This window comes from Paramacrobiotus metropolitanus, unplaced genomic scaffold (assembly GCF_019649055.1).
Source record: "Paramacrobiotus metropolitanus isolate TYO unplaced genomic scaffold, Prichtersi_v1.0 Parri_scaffold0000153, whole genome shotgun sequence".
Taxonomy (NCBI): Eukaryota; Metazoa; Tardigrada; class Eutardigrada; order Parachela; family Macrobiotidae; genus Paramacrobiotus; species Paramacrobiotus metropolitanus.
The window spans coordinates 258058-272109 of NW_026570373.1; the positions used below are offsets into that span (position 1 = coordinate 258058).

General features: G+C 44.3%; 1 protein-coding gene across 1 annotated transcript; it reads left to right on the forward strand.

Annotated features, from left to right (window-relative positions):
* Nucleotides 1–3613: 3613 nt before the first annotated feature.
* LOC129599702 (uncharacterized) lies at nt 3614–6671 on the forward strand. Its single transcript, XM_055498012.1, has 3 exons — nt 3614–3953; nt 4599–5411; nt 6169–6671. The coding sequence occupies exons 2-3, from the start codon at nt 4677–4679 to the stop codon at nt 6376–6378; spliced, it is 945 nt and encodes a 314-aa protein (XP_055353987.1). The 5' UTR covers nt 3614–3953; nt 4599–4676; the 3' UTR covers nt 6379–6671.
* Nucleotides 6672–14052: the final 7381 nt, after the last annotated feature.

Consider the following 14052-nt stretch of genomic DNA (forward strand, 5'->3'; position numbering starts at 1 on the left):
TCGTAATGGTTGGCAGAGAATGGAATACGATGTGATCCGCAAATTTCATGCACTGTTCGGGGTGAAGGAAAATGACCAACCGAATGGCTCTGAAATGCCGTCTTTGGACGCTGTTGGGAAGCGCAAAACCCCGAAAACGCCGCACCCCCGAATATGGGAACGGATGCGTGATTCCCATGGATACGCATCTGCTACACGAGACCTTCGACTCACTGGACAGCGTCAGGCGTGCGAAACTGCGTCGCGTGCGTCCGCTGTGGAGTTCTGTCTTAACCGGCGCCGACAACGGTCAAATTTTGCGGGTATTTTATTGACCGATGTAGCGCAGTGAACCCCTCTTCGCGCCCGGACCCAGGGAACTTCCTGCGGGTGTACTTCGCTGTGGGGGGTATGCTTAAGGCCATCGATCCCTCCACGCAACGCCTGATTATCGAGGAGGTGGGCGATGAGCTCCTGTACCATGCGGTACTCGTCTGTCGCTGGTTGCTGCGGCATGCCCACATCCGCCAGCTCATCCTCCACCGGGTGGACATTAACTCGGATGATCGGCTGACAGAGTTTCCCATTGCGGAGGCGTATAAGGGGGTGGGGCGCGTGTTTATCCGACGGTTGGCGGCGGCTCTGGCAGCACTGGCGCCGTTCTGCGATGAAGTACGGCTGCGGCATTGCAATTTCAGTTGCAGCGGCCGGATGAAGGCCGTTATTCCGCAGGCGAGGATTCGGCTGGATGCAGTGGATATTGCCGGACAGTTTTGGGATGTCTGTGAGGCCCATTTGTCGCGTGAGGGGTTGAATCGAGAGGCAACGGCCGAATGGATTCGCACCGGGTCGAAAGGTTTTCGCAAGATGGTTGCCGAGGTAAAATTCTGTAAATCGCTCGAGTCTTCGCATGCGGTTATTCTTTTTTAGTTGTTAGTTGTTAATTTACTACAGCAAGTTTTAGTAATTGTTAGAATTTATATTATGAGATAATTATAGTCACGGGAACAGAAACCGGAAGCGTCGCATACACTGGTGTTGTTCTGTTATGTTCTGTTCATTCAACGTTATACAAGCTGGTTGCTTATATAGCACACGGTACATTCACGATATTAGTAAGTTACTGCACCTAAACATCTGATAAACAAGGGGATTGGTGACCTGGGTGCACCGTACACTCATAGATCAGCTAGTAAGACAATGGTCATAGTTCACAAGTACATGACACATCATTAGTGTATATTATATTGGTAATATAATTTCTAACAGTAATAAGAATTATTAATTTTTGGCCGAGGAAAGGATGTAGGAAACGAATAAGAACACAATGAAAAAAATGCGGAAATTAAGATTTGAACTTGGATGTTCGTCGTCTAGCTTCTCCGGGGTTACCATAGCTGTGATCCGCGACTGACGACGCACTATCGTGGCAAAGAGTGGACGGAGAAGAGTCTGAACGATCTTTACACCTCCAAACTGACCACCATCACGCTGCGCGCCTTGAAAGAAGTTCTGCCCGTAGAATGGGAAGTTTTCGCGAAACAGTATACGGTATACCCAGTGTTATGATGAAGTTGCATGACGAATAATTCCTGCCAGATGACGCTGCAATGGCCAGTTGGTTCACTGCGCGATTAGCTTTCACCGGTGTGTTTTACTTTTGCCTGAGACAAATTTGTCGTATTTTTTTCTGCCATAGTGCATATACTAAAGTGTAACGCTATAGTTAAACCAGGCCTTTGCTAAACCGTTAATTATGCGTTACGCTGTTCTGTGCCGACGACCGGATGTGTTTTGAACGAGGCTGGGTAAATCGTTCGTATGCGGACTGTGGCAGAATCGGCAACAATTGCCAATAAATTGTTGAATTGATCAGCATAAAATTAATATAATTACAAACGTTGCGAGTATTCTCTCAGGTCAGTTATTCCGTTGTAAATTGTAAACTGCTGCATGATACAGTGGACGGGACGGGGCAAAGATAACGAAAGCCTGAAGCTGAAAGGTACTCGTAGGCCTCGTCCCCAATCTGTAGCGTATCTCGTTACGATACAGCACCGTAGCTACTAGCTAGTTTCGCTGCAGTACAGAAATGGGACACTCTTTGGTGCTTGCCACCAAGGTACAGTACAGGCTTCGCATATCGAAACTGGGCTCGCTATCGGTTTCCTGTATTGAATCCTCAGCTTTGGCCCCATATCGCTGTATTTGCGTCCCATCGCTCCGATCGCATATCGCACTGTTTACCAGTTTTTATGTGTGCTCTGTGTGTTTTTATGTGTGGTGAAAAATTCGAAGTTTGTTTCAGGAATTTAGATTCTTGGGTTGATTGTTTTTATGCCATCATTCTAATTAGTTCCTAGTGTGAATTGTGAAATGTTTATTCCCTGGATTGAAAGTTTTTTCGTTTGGCATCATAGTCCACACTTCGCAGTTGGTGGTGCACTGATGAGACATCAGTTGCATTTTCAAGCCATCCGCGCAATTTATTTTGACAAGCGTACAATAATAATAATTGTAGTGGTTAATAAGTGGTACATACGGATAACAATTCGCAAAATCAAGTCTTCTTTTCCCAGCCTCGCTTTTTCCTCCCAATCAGTATTATGTGGTATTTGGTAATGAATGGCAATTCAGTTTTATGTTAATATGTTCGAAGGATACCGCAGGATACCGTATCAGAGAGTTATGAATACGGGACGCATTAGGTTACGGAGCATACCCCCGTCCCTAATCTTTTCACGGGTAACGAGATACGCGAAGCGAGAACCGCCATACCGTATCGCGTATCTCCTATTCTGGGACGGTGGTGCCCTGTACCGTAACGAGATTCGCTACAGATTGGGGACGAGGCCGTAGACTCGTAGTGGATATGGAGAGTTCACCTAAAACTAAACGCGGCCGCAGTTGCAGCTACTTGCTGTATATACTATCAAGCCGTGGAAACGTGTAATTAAATCTACCTCAACACGAATGAAAACAATCAACCATTGCACCGTTTTCAAGGGTAGGCTACGCGCCTTGACAGCAGAAAGCAGACGTGTGTGTAAATATTCAGCCTGCGCAATGCCCTACCGCCCGCGTACGAGACTTAGAATCTGTTTCGCAGTGCATCTCACTTCTGCGCATTACCAGGTTTCAGTAGACTTCTTCTTCATGCGTGTTGTTAGTTCACAATCAGTTTCCACTTCCCTGAGTTTATAACTTTTACTGTGCGTTTTCCTTTTTCAGTTTAGTTAATCATTTGAAATAATGTCCATCTTGTGATACTTGCAGTTTTGGTTCTCAATTCGTATGTGGGTTGCTATCTAAAAATGCATATTTATGGAGGGCAAAATTCCCGATCTCATCCCGTGTACGGGTGGAACAGTGTGGATGTGCTGACGGAGACCGGACTGTTCCAGCACGGCGAAGTGATCGACGTGGCGGAGAACGGGCTCATCGTGGATTTCCAGTGCAGCGAACAGCGCTCGCAGTGCGTCAGCTATGGCAAAATCTTCAGCGCTGCCATCGCCCCCTGTTCCGCAGGGTACCTGAGCTGGCACGACGAAGTGCAGATGAGCCCCGCCGTGACGGAGAACACCAGCGTGCAAGTTTTGTGGCGCGCACATTCAGGCGCTCCGTGGCTATGATATTCTGGTCGACTCCTCAGCCAGGCGTTCTGCTTCCCCTATTACATCGACCTGCTGATCGTCCAAGTACAGCATGATGGCGGCCAATCAGCGGAACTCTTCCCCGTCGAACAGGTGCGTTTTCCGCCGTCGAAGAAAGCGCTGGCCAAACGAGCGCTGCGGCCGAACGCCTTCGAGGTACGCGAGTGCCGTTTGCCGGAGAATAACTGGCTGACCGGGATAGATGATCGCCGTGCCCGTCAACTGAAAGCGTGGTGGAGTGTGCGTGTTGTGTCGGTTCGCAACGCGGTGGCTAAACTCCTGCAGCCCAGAGATGCGAGACAACCGACACAGGCCAATTTGGTGCGTCTGTGACGGTATAAGTATTCAGTAAATACACTGAACTCTGTATTGATACTTACATGATTATTAATTATTTTAAAAATTTTACAGTTCCTTGTACGGTATGTTAAGTATAAATTTTATAATTTTGAATCAGCACTTACTGATTATATTTTAATTGCAAAATTGGAAACGATTCTGTACATTAAGTTGGAACTTGTAAGTATGCGTTTAAACATAAAAAAAAGATAAGAAGTATACTATAAAAATAATATTTTTTCATAGGATCATCGTTAAATGGAAAGGTTAAATACTCGATAAAAACGAAATATTTATGTGACACAAAAATAATACGAGTACAAACAAGAAACTGGAAACAAAAATAAGACATTGAAAAGAAAACTATACACAGGACCGTTTTCTGGGAAACTTCCTGTTTACGGGCTTGGCTACTCAGTATTAATTAGATTCAATCAAACAGAAAGTTCTGATAGCAAATAAATAAAAATAAGAATAAATTTGATAAATATAGTATACTTTATATGACATCTGAAGTACGGCAAATACAAGAATTTATGTTGTCCGTTCGGGATGTGAGTACGTACTTTGTGTTCGCGTACGCTTCGAACGGTATTTTTTTATAATAATTATTATTGTATTTGTCAGGTTCGGCAGGCCACTGAGCAGGATATCGTGTTGGAGAACGACTCCTCCCGGGCGGATGATCAGCAAGATGACGCCGGCATGCCGTCCCGGAAGAAACTCAAACATCACGCCGATGACGGGCAGCCGGCGACAGACGCCCGGATTCCCACGCAGCCGCATCTGCTGCGCGAGATCTTCCAGTCACTAGACAGCGTCCGCCGTCTGCAACTGCGCCGCGTGTGTCCGCTGTGGAATACCGTCTTGACCGGGGCTGACAGCTCCCACACGGTCCGGGTATCCTTCGACATGGACCCGGGTGTTATATACGTCGCTGTGGGAAGTCTGCTCAAGTGCCTGGATCATTCCACACAACGGCTGATTGTCGAGGATGTCGGTGGCGGGGATGTGGGAGTGGTCATGACGGTGATGGGCCGGATGCTGCGGACCCTCCGCATCAAGACGATCGTCTTCCACCGGGTGTCTTTCGACTGGGATGATACTGATGAATTTCCCGTTGGGGAGGAGATTGTTCCGCAGGAGAACCAGCCTGAGGACCGGTTGACTTTGCAGAGGGGTATCACGCGTCTGGCGACGGTTTTGAAGGCGTGGGCGGGGTTCTGCGAGGAATTACGATTGTGCCGGTGTAAATTCAGCTGCGACGACCTGATGGAAGCCGTTATTCCGCATGCGACGATCAAACTGGATGCAGCGGATATGGCCGAACAAATCTGGGGTCTCTATGAGACACATCTGTCGCGTGAGAGGTTGGATATCGAATATCTGGCGGAATGGATTCGCACGGGATCCGCAGCATTGCGCCGGATGGTTACGGAGGTGAAAACCATTATCTAAGAGCTAGAAAATAAATGAATTAATCATCGACCGAAGCGAAGCGAAGGTCTTCGGTGTTCAAGAAAAAGGGCCTTTTGTCGGTCACATCGGTCATGTCGGTCACGCCTTCGTATTTTAAAATTCATAAGAGGGAAATAATGTTGAAAACTATATTTAACGAACACGAAAAATAATAAAAGAACACAGAAAACAAAAAAATAATAAATGAAAATTGGAATTTTGAAAAAAGATTAACCTGATAAAGTGTTTATTTAATTTTGTTTCCCGCTTCGCTTCGGTCTTTCAGTGCGGTGCACTTGCCTAGGGTAGTTAACGATCAACAGTTCTAAAAATTACCGATCGGATTCTACTTTTCTGACGTAGAGTCTCGCGAGAAAACCGAATCTGAAGTCAAAATAATATTAACAGTAAACGGAAATATATCCGCCTGTGGAAATCGGGCTATGGATTCTCCTAATTACAGCTATATATTTTATTGGGGCAAAATTATTACTACGTATTGGATTTCGGACGTCGAGAAACATTGTATTTATCTTTTTAATTATATAATTTTAACAGGAAATTAAATACATCCAACTGTGGAAATCGGGCTATGGATTCTCCTAATAAAAACTATATATTTTGATCGGGGCAGAATTATTATTACGCACTGGATTTCGGACGTCGCAAAACAACTGTTATCAATTTAATTTAAATAAAATGTGCAAAGGGCTTTAACACTGATGTTTGTCGCGTGCAGTTTCTGGAGAATTATCAGAGCGCGGATCCGCGGTTGACGGTGCATTACCGTGGGAAACAGTGGACGGCGGAGAGCCTCAAAGATCTGGATCTTACCAAGCTGACCACCATTACGCTGCGGGCTTTGGCCGAAGCTCTGCCGGCCGCGTGGGAAGACGGTGAAGAGCAGAATAGTGAGGAAGTGGATGACAGCGAAGAAGATGATGAATAATTCCGCTTAGCGACTCTCTCAGCTGCCAATTAGTCCACTGTGCGAAAAATTTTACCGGTTGTTTTTTGAAGTCCGAATTTTACGAGATCTTCTAGTTCTTTTCCGCGGAGCACAAATAAAATATAGTGGTATAAACTTGTTTCCAAAGTTTTAGTAAAGACTTTTTATGGCCTACATTGTTCTGTGCCCGACGTCAGCCGTTTGCGGTTGATGTATTTCTTACGGAAGGAACGGGATTAATTGCCCATAAATTGCTGGAGTTTGGGAAATGATTCGCATGAAGACCAGTATGAATGGGGTTAATTTTCGCTCGGGGTTGCTCCACTTTAAACTGCAGCTGCTGAGTTCTAAGTGGTTTCAATACTGTACATAGTAACAAAATAACTCCATTCCGTGTTTTCACACCAAAATTCAAAGAATCACTTGTTCGTCGACAATCAAACGGCAGTGTGTCGGCTTCTTCCAGCTGAAACACATGAAACTAAGTATGTGAATTATGTTGTGATGGCCGGAATAGCTTAAGTATCGCGAACACACTGCACTCAACGCCGATCACCTGCAGATTACCTTAATTGACAACGGCAACAAATCAGGCGTGCCGAGGGTATACGAGGCGTAGCGTGCCTAGCCATTGTTATTTCAGATGAGACAGTAGCGCGAGGCATATGGGACTGCTTTACAAGCATCTGCAAAACTCCATTCGCAATCAGATCAAATAACGTTTAATGTCGTTTTCCTTTTGATGTCGTTTACTATAACAACATCTAAATAAAGTTATAAATACTTCCATATATATAGAGTGATCTAACCATGCTTTTGCGCAGACATTGTGCAAATCTGCTTAAGAGTTCACCGTCGAAGTTATATCTGCAGTTGTGCGATGCTTGCAGATCATGAAATTGAAAAGCTCATATTTTTGAATTGTGCTTACAGTGAGTATGTCCCAGTAAATTTTCTAAACAGTCTCTGAATTAACGACAGTTGTTTTGTTTATGGAATGCTTGTATTAAGAGTGAATGCGTGTAGAAATGTGAACTGCACTGGTGTTTTTCCCATAGACGCATATGCTTAACCTTTCAAAGCGTCTCATCCCAAATGACACAATAGAGCCGAAATCACACCTCATTAGCGATTGTGCCGTGGTCAATTACGGTATCCTTAACGTTAGGTAATAAATAACTGCTCATTACTGAGTGTTTTCACACGGAGATTTAAAGTACTGTATCATCTAGGCTTTACATCGAGTCATCACGTTTCACATCGAGTCATCACGTTTTACGTGCCTCCGTATTATACATATGTACGTATAGAAGTATGCACATTGCACAGACGATCAACCGACTGGCAAGGTCGTTTCCATCAAGTCGAAAGACGCCAAATTATGGGAATAATCGTGCATGCTGGCCGGAAATATCCCCGCACAGTGCAGTCAGTGCAGGTCACCTGCAATTTGCGAATCATCCCAAAAAATAAGAAGGTGACCACTTTTTTCACAGCCCTTCACAACCTTTCGCTCGGTTAATTAATGCCTTCCGCGCACTACGTACGTGGTTGTACTTGCGTACGTACCATTACTCCGCTCACTACATATATTAGTTTGTTTGGCTTTTCACGTTCTGCCATGAAAAGTGGGAGAAAATTTTGCGATTGATTTTGCGCATCATCATTCAAAAAAATTTCATAAGAATGTCGCGTACCGGTGTATGTGAACGTACTAAATGTAAAAATATAAGATCTGGGCCCGTTAATCGAGTGAAGAGAAATTAACGGCGTTTTCTAAATGGCGGCGCGTAATAAATGGCGTTTTCTGCGCTCTTTGCAGGAAGTACTCGTATTAGCATTATCACATGAAAAATTTATAGAACGTGAGCCGAAATAATTTCAAGTAACACGTTAAAACGAACCGTCTTGCACTTGCCGGTAAACACATTACACAGTTAACGGAGTTAAAGGAAGTGCCGGAACCAGGTTGTGCGCGAAATGAAAATTATGAAATATAGGTTGTGAAATGTGAACCGGGTGAGAGATCTTGAAACAAGCGTTCTCACCAATACCATCAATAAATTAAAGAATTTGTTTGGTCTGCGCCTGGAAACGGTAGGTTGTGACCCTAGATACACGCTGTGGGTGTGAGCACGGCATTTACAGGGAAACAGCAAAGCCATACATAGCTATTAGCTAGTGTATGGACCGGCTGCATGCGAGTCTTCCTGATTTGCAAGCTGGAAGAGATGCCTACTCATGCAGCTGCACAAGGCGCATTCAGACACGATGTGTGTGCATTTGTATTTACTTTCGAATTTTTCAATTTTTCGCATGTTAGCCGTCTTAACCGTTCCCACTTGCGGTACTTATTTACAGTACCTAGGTTTATTTCAAAGGGTTTCAAAATGAACATTTATGGAGGAACAAACTACCAATCTCATGCCGTGTACGCATGGAACAGTGTTGATGTGCTGACGGAGAGCGGACTTTTCCAGCACGGCGAAATGATCGATACAACGGAGACGGGTCTCATCTTGGATTTCCACTGCAGCGCACAGCGCTCGCAATTCGTCAGCTACGACAAAATCTACAGCGCTTTCACCGCACCGTTCTCCGCTCCGTACGACTCCTGGGACGAGGAAATCAAGGAGAGCCCCGCGGTAACGGAGAACGCCGTTGTGGAGGTGCTGTGGCGCGCACATAAGGGTGCGGCCTGGCTGTGGTATCCGGGTCGCTTGCGCAGTAAAAAGATGTTCTTCTCTATTGACAACAGCATCCTCCTCCTTGCCCAAGTGGAGCAGGATGGCTGGCACCCAACCGAACCGTTCCCGGCCGACCAGGCAGGGCCTAAAAACTTGTGCTCACATAGCACAAAATGTGCTCACATAAAGGTGCATGTGCTCACCTAGATCGCAACTTGTGCTTAAAAGTTGTCAATACTCCCCCCTTCTGTGTAATTAACCGGCTTCTAACTGTTTTTAATTGTTTTAAGAAAGCAAAAACTTTCACGAACAAACCAGTAAAAGCTATAAGCCAATGCGTGTCACGTTAACTTTCACTGGGAGATTTGGCAGACGGCATGTTTTATACTTACTAACCACACTTCTGATGTTGCATAACTTACATGCCCACAAGTCAATAGTGCTCTTGTTGCACGTAGTAAAATCACGCGCGCTGTTTATAGAATTTGTATAAATGTCTTTCGTGCGCAGTTAGTAGAGTGCATAGGGTCGTATAATACTGAAAATCAATCTTTAATCAGCGAACTCAGAGAAACAGCTACGTTCTCTTATTTGACCTCCAGTTGGCAGAATCAGGTGAAAAAATTAAAAATTTACACAAGGCACGTATTTGCTTGCTTTGATTGTGTGAATTTGTGTCATTTGATGTACAAGCATTGTGTGCTTCAACTTTCACGGGATTATCTGGTGGTTATTTGAGAGAACGACCATTTCGGGTAGACATGCGGTATTTTAGTGGCTGTACCAGCAACAGTTGTCCATTTACCGATAGAGTTAATAGGGAATGTCATCTGCGTAATGGAAACAATAGTCACATTTATGACTTTCGAAATTACTGATATACCTTTTTCTCATTTCCGCTTTTGGATTTACCCTGTGAAACAGCATTATTACTAAGTTCAACAAATGCTGCAATGCGCTGCACTGTGCATTTGAGTTATGTAGCGGCAGAAGTGTGGTTACTTAAAAACTTTCCCAGTGTCTACTGGCAAATCTCCCAGTAATTGAAAACGTTTAAACTTGGTGGGTAGTGGCGCATATATCTCTCTACTGGTCGATATTTTTACAGCCTCTACTCGTAGAACTTGTGATTTTGGTCGACCATTAGAATATCTTAGCGATTCAGCTCGTGGTTATCTTAGTTTACTTCATCTTTATCAAATACCAGTTCGCCCGGTCCAATACTGACACCGTTGCTGAATGTCAGCCGTAAGGTCATCAATGCAGCCCCCGCCATGCTAAGAGTTCGGGGCAAAACGAATCACAATAGTCACTACAAAACGCTTCGCTAGTTTTATGTACGAGTGTTTAACAAATTTGACAAACCCGAAATAGTTCTGAATAAATAACTTAATTTAATTGATTTTTTTGTGCTTCCTGGTCAAAAAGCAACGTCGGCTTCGCACGAGGCCTCGATTCGGACTCAAGAAATAAGCGAAAAAAGACAAAACGTTCGCTGTCGTATTTACAAAACTGCTGCACAAAAAAACTAACAACTTCAGCTATCTCACAACTCATGTTTTTTGTATTAAATGCCAATTTTACTGGATAGGCATTCCCATAAAATTTTCTGTAAATTTGCCAACGCGTGCAATCTCCTGAGTCATGACAATGTCAGCCAGTACGAAAATACAAAGCAAATAATCAATACCCCCTCTTTGCGAAATGAAGTGTGCTCACATAGATTTTGAAGATTTTAGGCTCTGCGACCAGGTGCGCTTTCCGCTGTCAGAGGAAGACCTGGCGGAACGATCGGTGCTGCACAGCACGTACGTGTGGCGCGAGTGTCGTTTGCCGGAGAATTACTGGGCGACCGTCATATCGACCGGGATAAATGATAACGTCCAGCGTCACATTGAGAACTTTTGGAATGTGCTTATTGGGTCGGTTCTCGGTGGAATGATCAAGTTCCTACAGCGCAGCGATGTGAGACCGCTGACAGAAGAGACGTTGGTATGTGTAAAATAATACTTCGATACTTGAGTATTGCACTGCGTAGTTTGCACTAAAATACGCTCAATGTGCGTATTCTAGTGCAAAGACTGAGAAAATCACTTTAAATCAGACTTTCCTGCACAGGTATTTTTTAATGTATACTTCATAATTTTGTTGAAAATTTGAAAAAAGCTTAAAGAAGTAAATTCGAATATTTTTAGTTTTATTATTTCGAATGTTTATTCTTTATCAATGCTTTTAAATTTTCTCAGGTTTTACGTTTGTCTTGGGTTTTTTATGTTTGTGAAATTAATATTCAGAATTAAGTTAATTAACAGCGTGATGAATATAATAATTTAATAAAGACAAGCGTAATTTAAAATTAGATGGTCGGTTATAGAATGAAAGTGTCCATAAAAAAAAGAAAATAAAATTCATCAATAAATATGTTGTGAGTTGTGGCGGCAAAATAGCCAATTCGATATAAAATAGATGAATCTCGTGGATAGCGCGCATGCGGGTGAACATGATTATTTTGTGATGCTTTTCGTAATGCTCGACAGAAATACGAATACGAGAGGTTCCGACACTTTACTCATAAGTCCAAGGCGGGGGTTTGGGAGAACGACCCACCTGATGGCTGTCGCGCGGGAATGAAGCGCAAACACCCGGAAGACGACAGGCACCCGGCAATGGAACGCGTGATTCCCACGCAGCCGCACCTCCTCCGCGAGATCTTCCACTCACTAGACAGCGTCAGCCGGATGAAACTGCGTCGTGTCTCTCCGTTGTGGAATGCCGTGCTGACCGACGCCAGCAGAAATCAAACAGTCCGCGTGTCCTTCGCGATGAATCCCTATTCGAGCTTTGCCGCGGAGAACGTCATCCGGGTGTCCAGCGCTCTGGGTGGAATGATCCGGGGCATCGACACCTCGACACGATGTCTGATTGTGGAGCATGTGGGCGACGAGCACATGCCCACTGTGGTGCTGGCTGTTCGCTGGTTATTGCGGCAGGTCCAGATTAAACAACTCATCCTACACCGGGTGGACATTGGCTGGGATGAGGGATTGGGCGACATTCTCCCTGAGGGCGAAGATGAGCCTCTTGACCGGGTGTACATCCGCCGTCTGGCGGCGGAGTTGAAGGGATTGGCACCGTTCTGCGAGGAGCTGCGACTGTGTCGGTGCGCGTTTCGTTGCACTGCATGGACGGAAGATGGCGGCGATCCCGCCGACAACGAGGCTTAAGCTGGATGCAGCCGATCTGGAAGCGCAGTTCTGGGATCTCTACGAGGCCGATCTCTCGCGTGATGGGATTAACATGGAGGAGATGGCTGGATGGATTCGCGCAGGATCAAACGGACTGCGCCGAAAGGTTGCGGAGGTAAATCGAAAAGAACTGGCGGTCTCCGCATATATGCGGTCGTGCAAATGATTCTGAGATTATTCTTGGATTATTTTTAGATTGTTCTTACTTACGATTAGTTTATTCTAACATTGCTTTTTCGCATTTTTTGATTTATTGTGTAATAATTGCTTTATTTCTGGGAGTGTTGTCTTTTGGCATTTATTTGGAAGCATTAATTTTTTCTGTTATGTTTTTAATAATTATTTTATTACCGGTGTTAGTTCTCAGAATTAAGTTGTTTCTAACTATTGCTGTTTTATTTTATTATTACGTATTATTGCTGTCAGTAATTTACTGTGAGCTTGGTAATAGAACAAATCTATACTTTTATGATGGAATGGCCATCAAAATGATGCGCAAACGCGGGCACAAATAGTCAGTTTGTAAAATCTGGGGTAAAATTATGGGTTGTGAATCACGTAGGCTACATGCTCTTTTTATCGGGAAAAATAGTATTTTTTGTTTGGTTGAAATGAAGTGCGAAAAGATTTTACCGTTGATGTGTGTTTCATGCAGTATCTGGAGGATTATCAGAGTTGTGATCCGCGATGGACGACGCATTATCGTGGGCATGAGTGGACGGCGGAGAATCTCCAGGATCTGGATGTCGCCAAGCTGACCACCATCACTCTGCGGGCTTTAGAAGCGCTTCCCGCAGAATGGAAAAGTTTGGTCGAACGGGGTGATCCATTGTATGTGGACGAATAATTCCTACCGAACGTTGGTTTACTGCGCGATATTAGCTGCGCCGGGGTGGTTGGACGTTTGATACTACACCGCGATCTCTGCTATTTTTTCCCCAGTGCAAATACCAATTATACAGTTGCACATTTCTTTTTAAACGCCACGAATGAGATTTTATCCTCACTTTGTAGCTAGCTAATTAATTTATTGACATAAACAACGGGTGTTCGTAGTTATTCTTCGCTTATGAATTTTTGTTCACTTTATTTCGCCGCACCATGTGGCGCGCAGTTTGCACGAACCGGTAGAGTTCTGAGTGGATATAATACAATGTACTCGTAGTCGTAACTCCATTGAGTCCATTCCGTGTTTTTTACACTAAAATTAGTAGAAATAATTGCTGGGAGAAATTCAAACGGCAACACCGTTTCCTTCCAGGAGAAAACACGTGAAATTATGAGAATAGCTTTGTGCTGGCCGGAAGTATCGCGAACACGGCGCAGACAATACAGTTGCAGGCGCCTGCAAATGACGGAAGTTTAGAAGTGCTGCATATTAAGCCGACGGTAGTGGAATTGTGCCGGTAGTGATTAGCTGGAAATATTTTTATACTTCCCAAAACTGAAAATTTTAATTACGATTTACAAATACAGACTGTAGGTACAAAGGTGTTAACATCCGTTGCAAAACATCAAAACAGAAGTCATGCGGTTAATAGAAATCATTCAGTTAAATGGCATCGAATTCAAAATTATTATTAGAACGGTTGAAGCTATTTTGTACGCCTTAGGTCAGTAAGTCGGCCACAGCGGAAGAAGATGGCCGGCTACGGAACGATCAAACAGCGCTATCGGATGCGGCAAGCCTGCGCAATGCACAACCGCCCTTTGCTGAAGCCTGCAGATATACCGACTGCTTG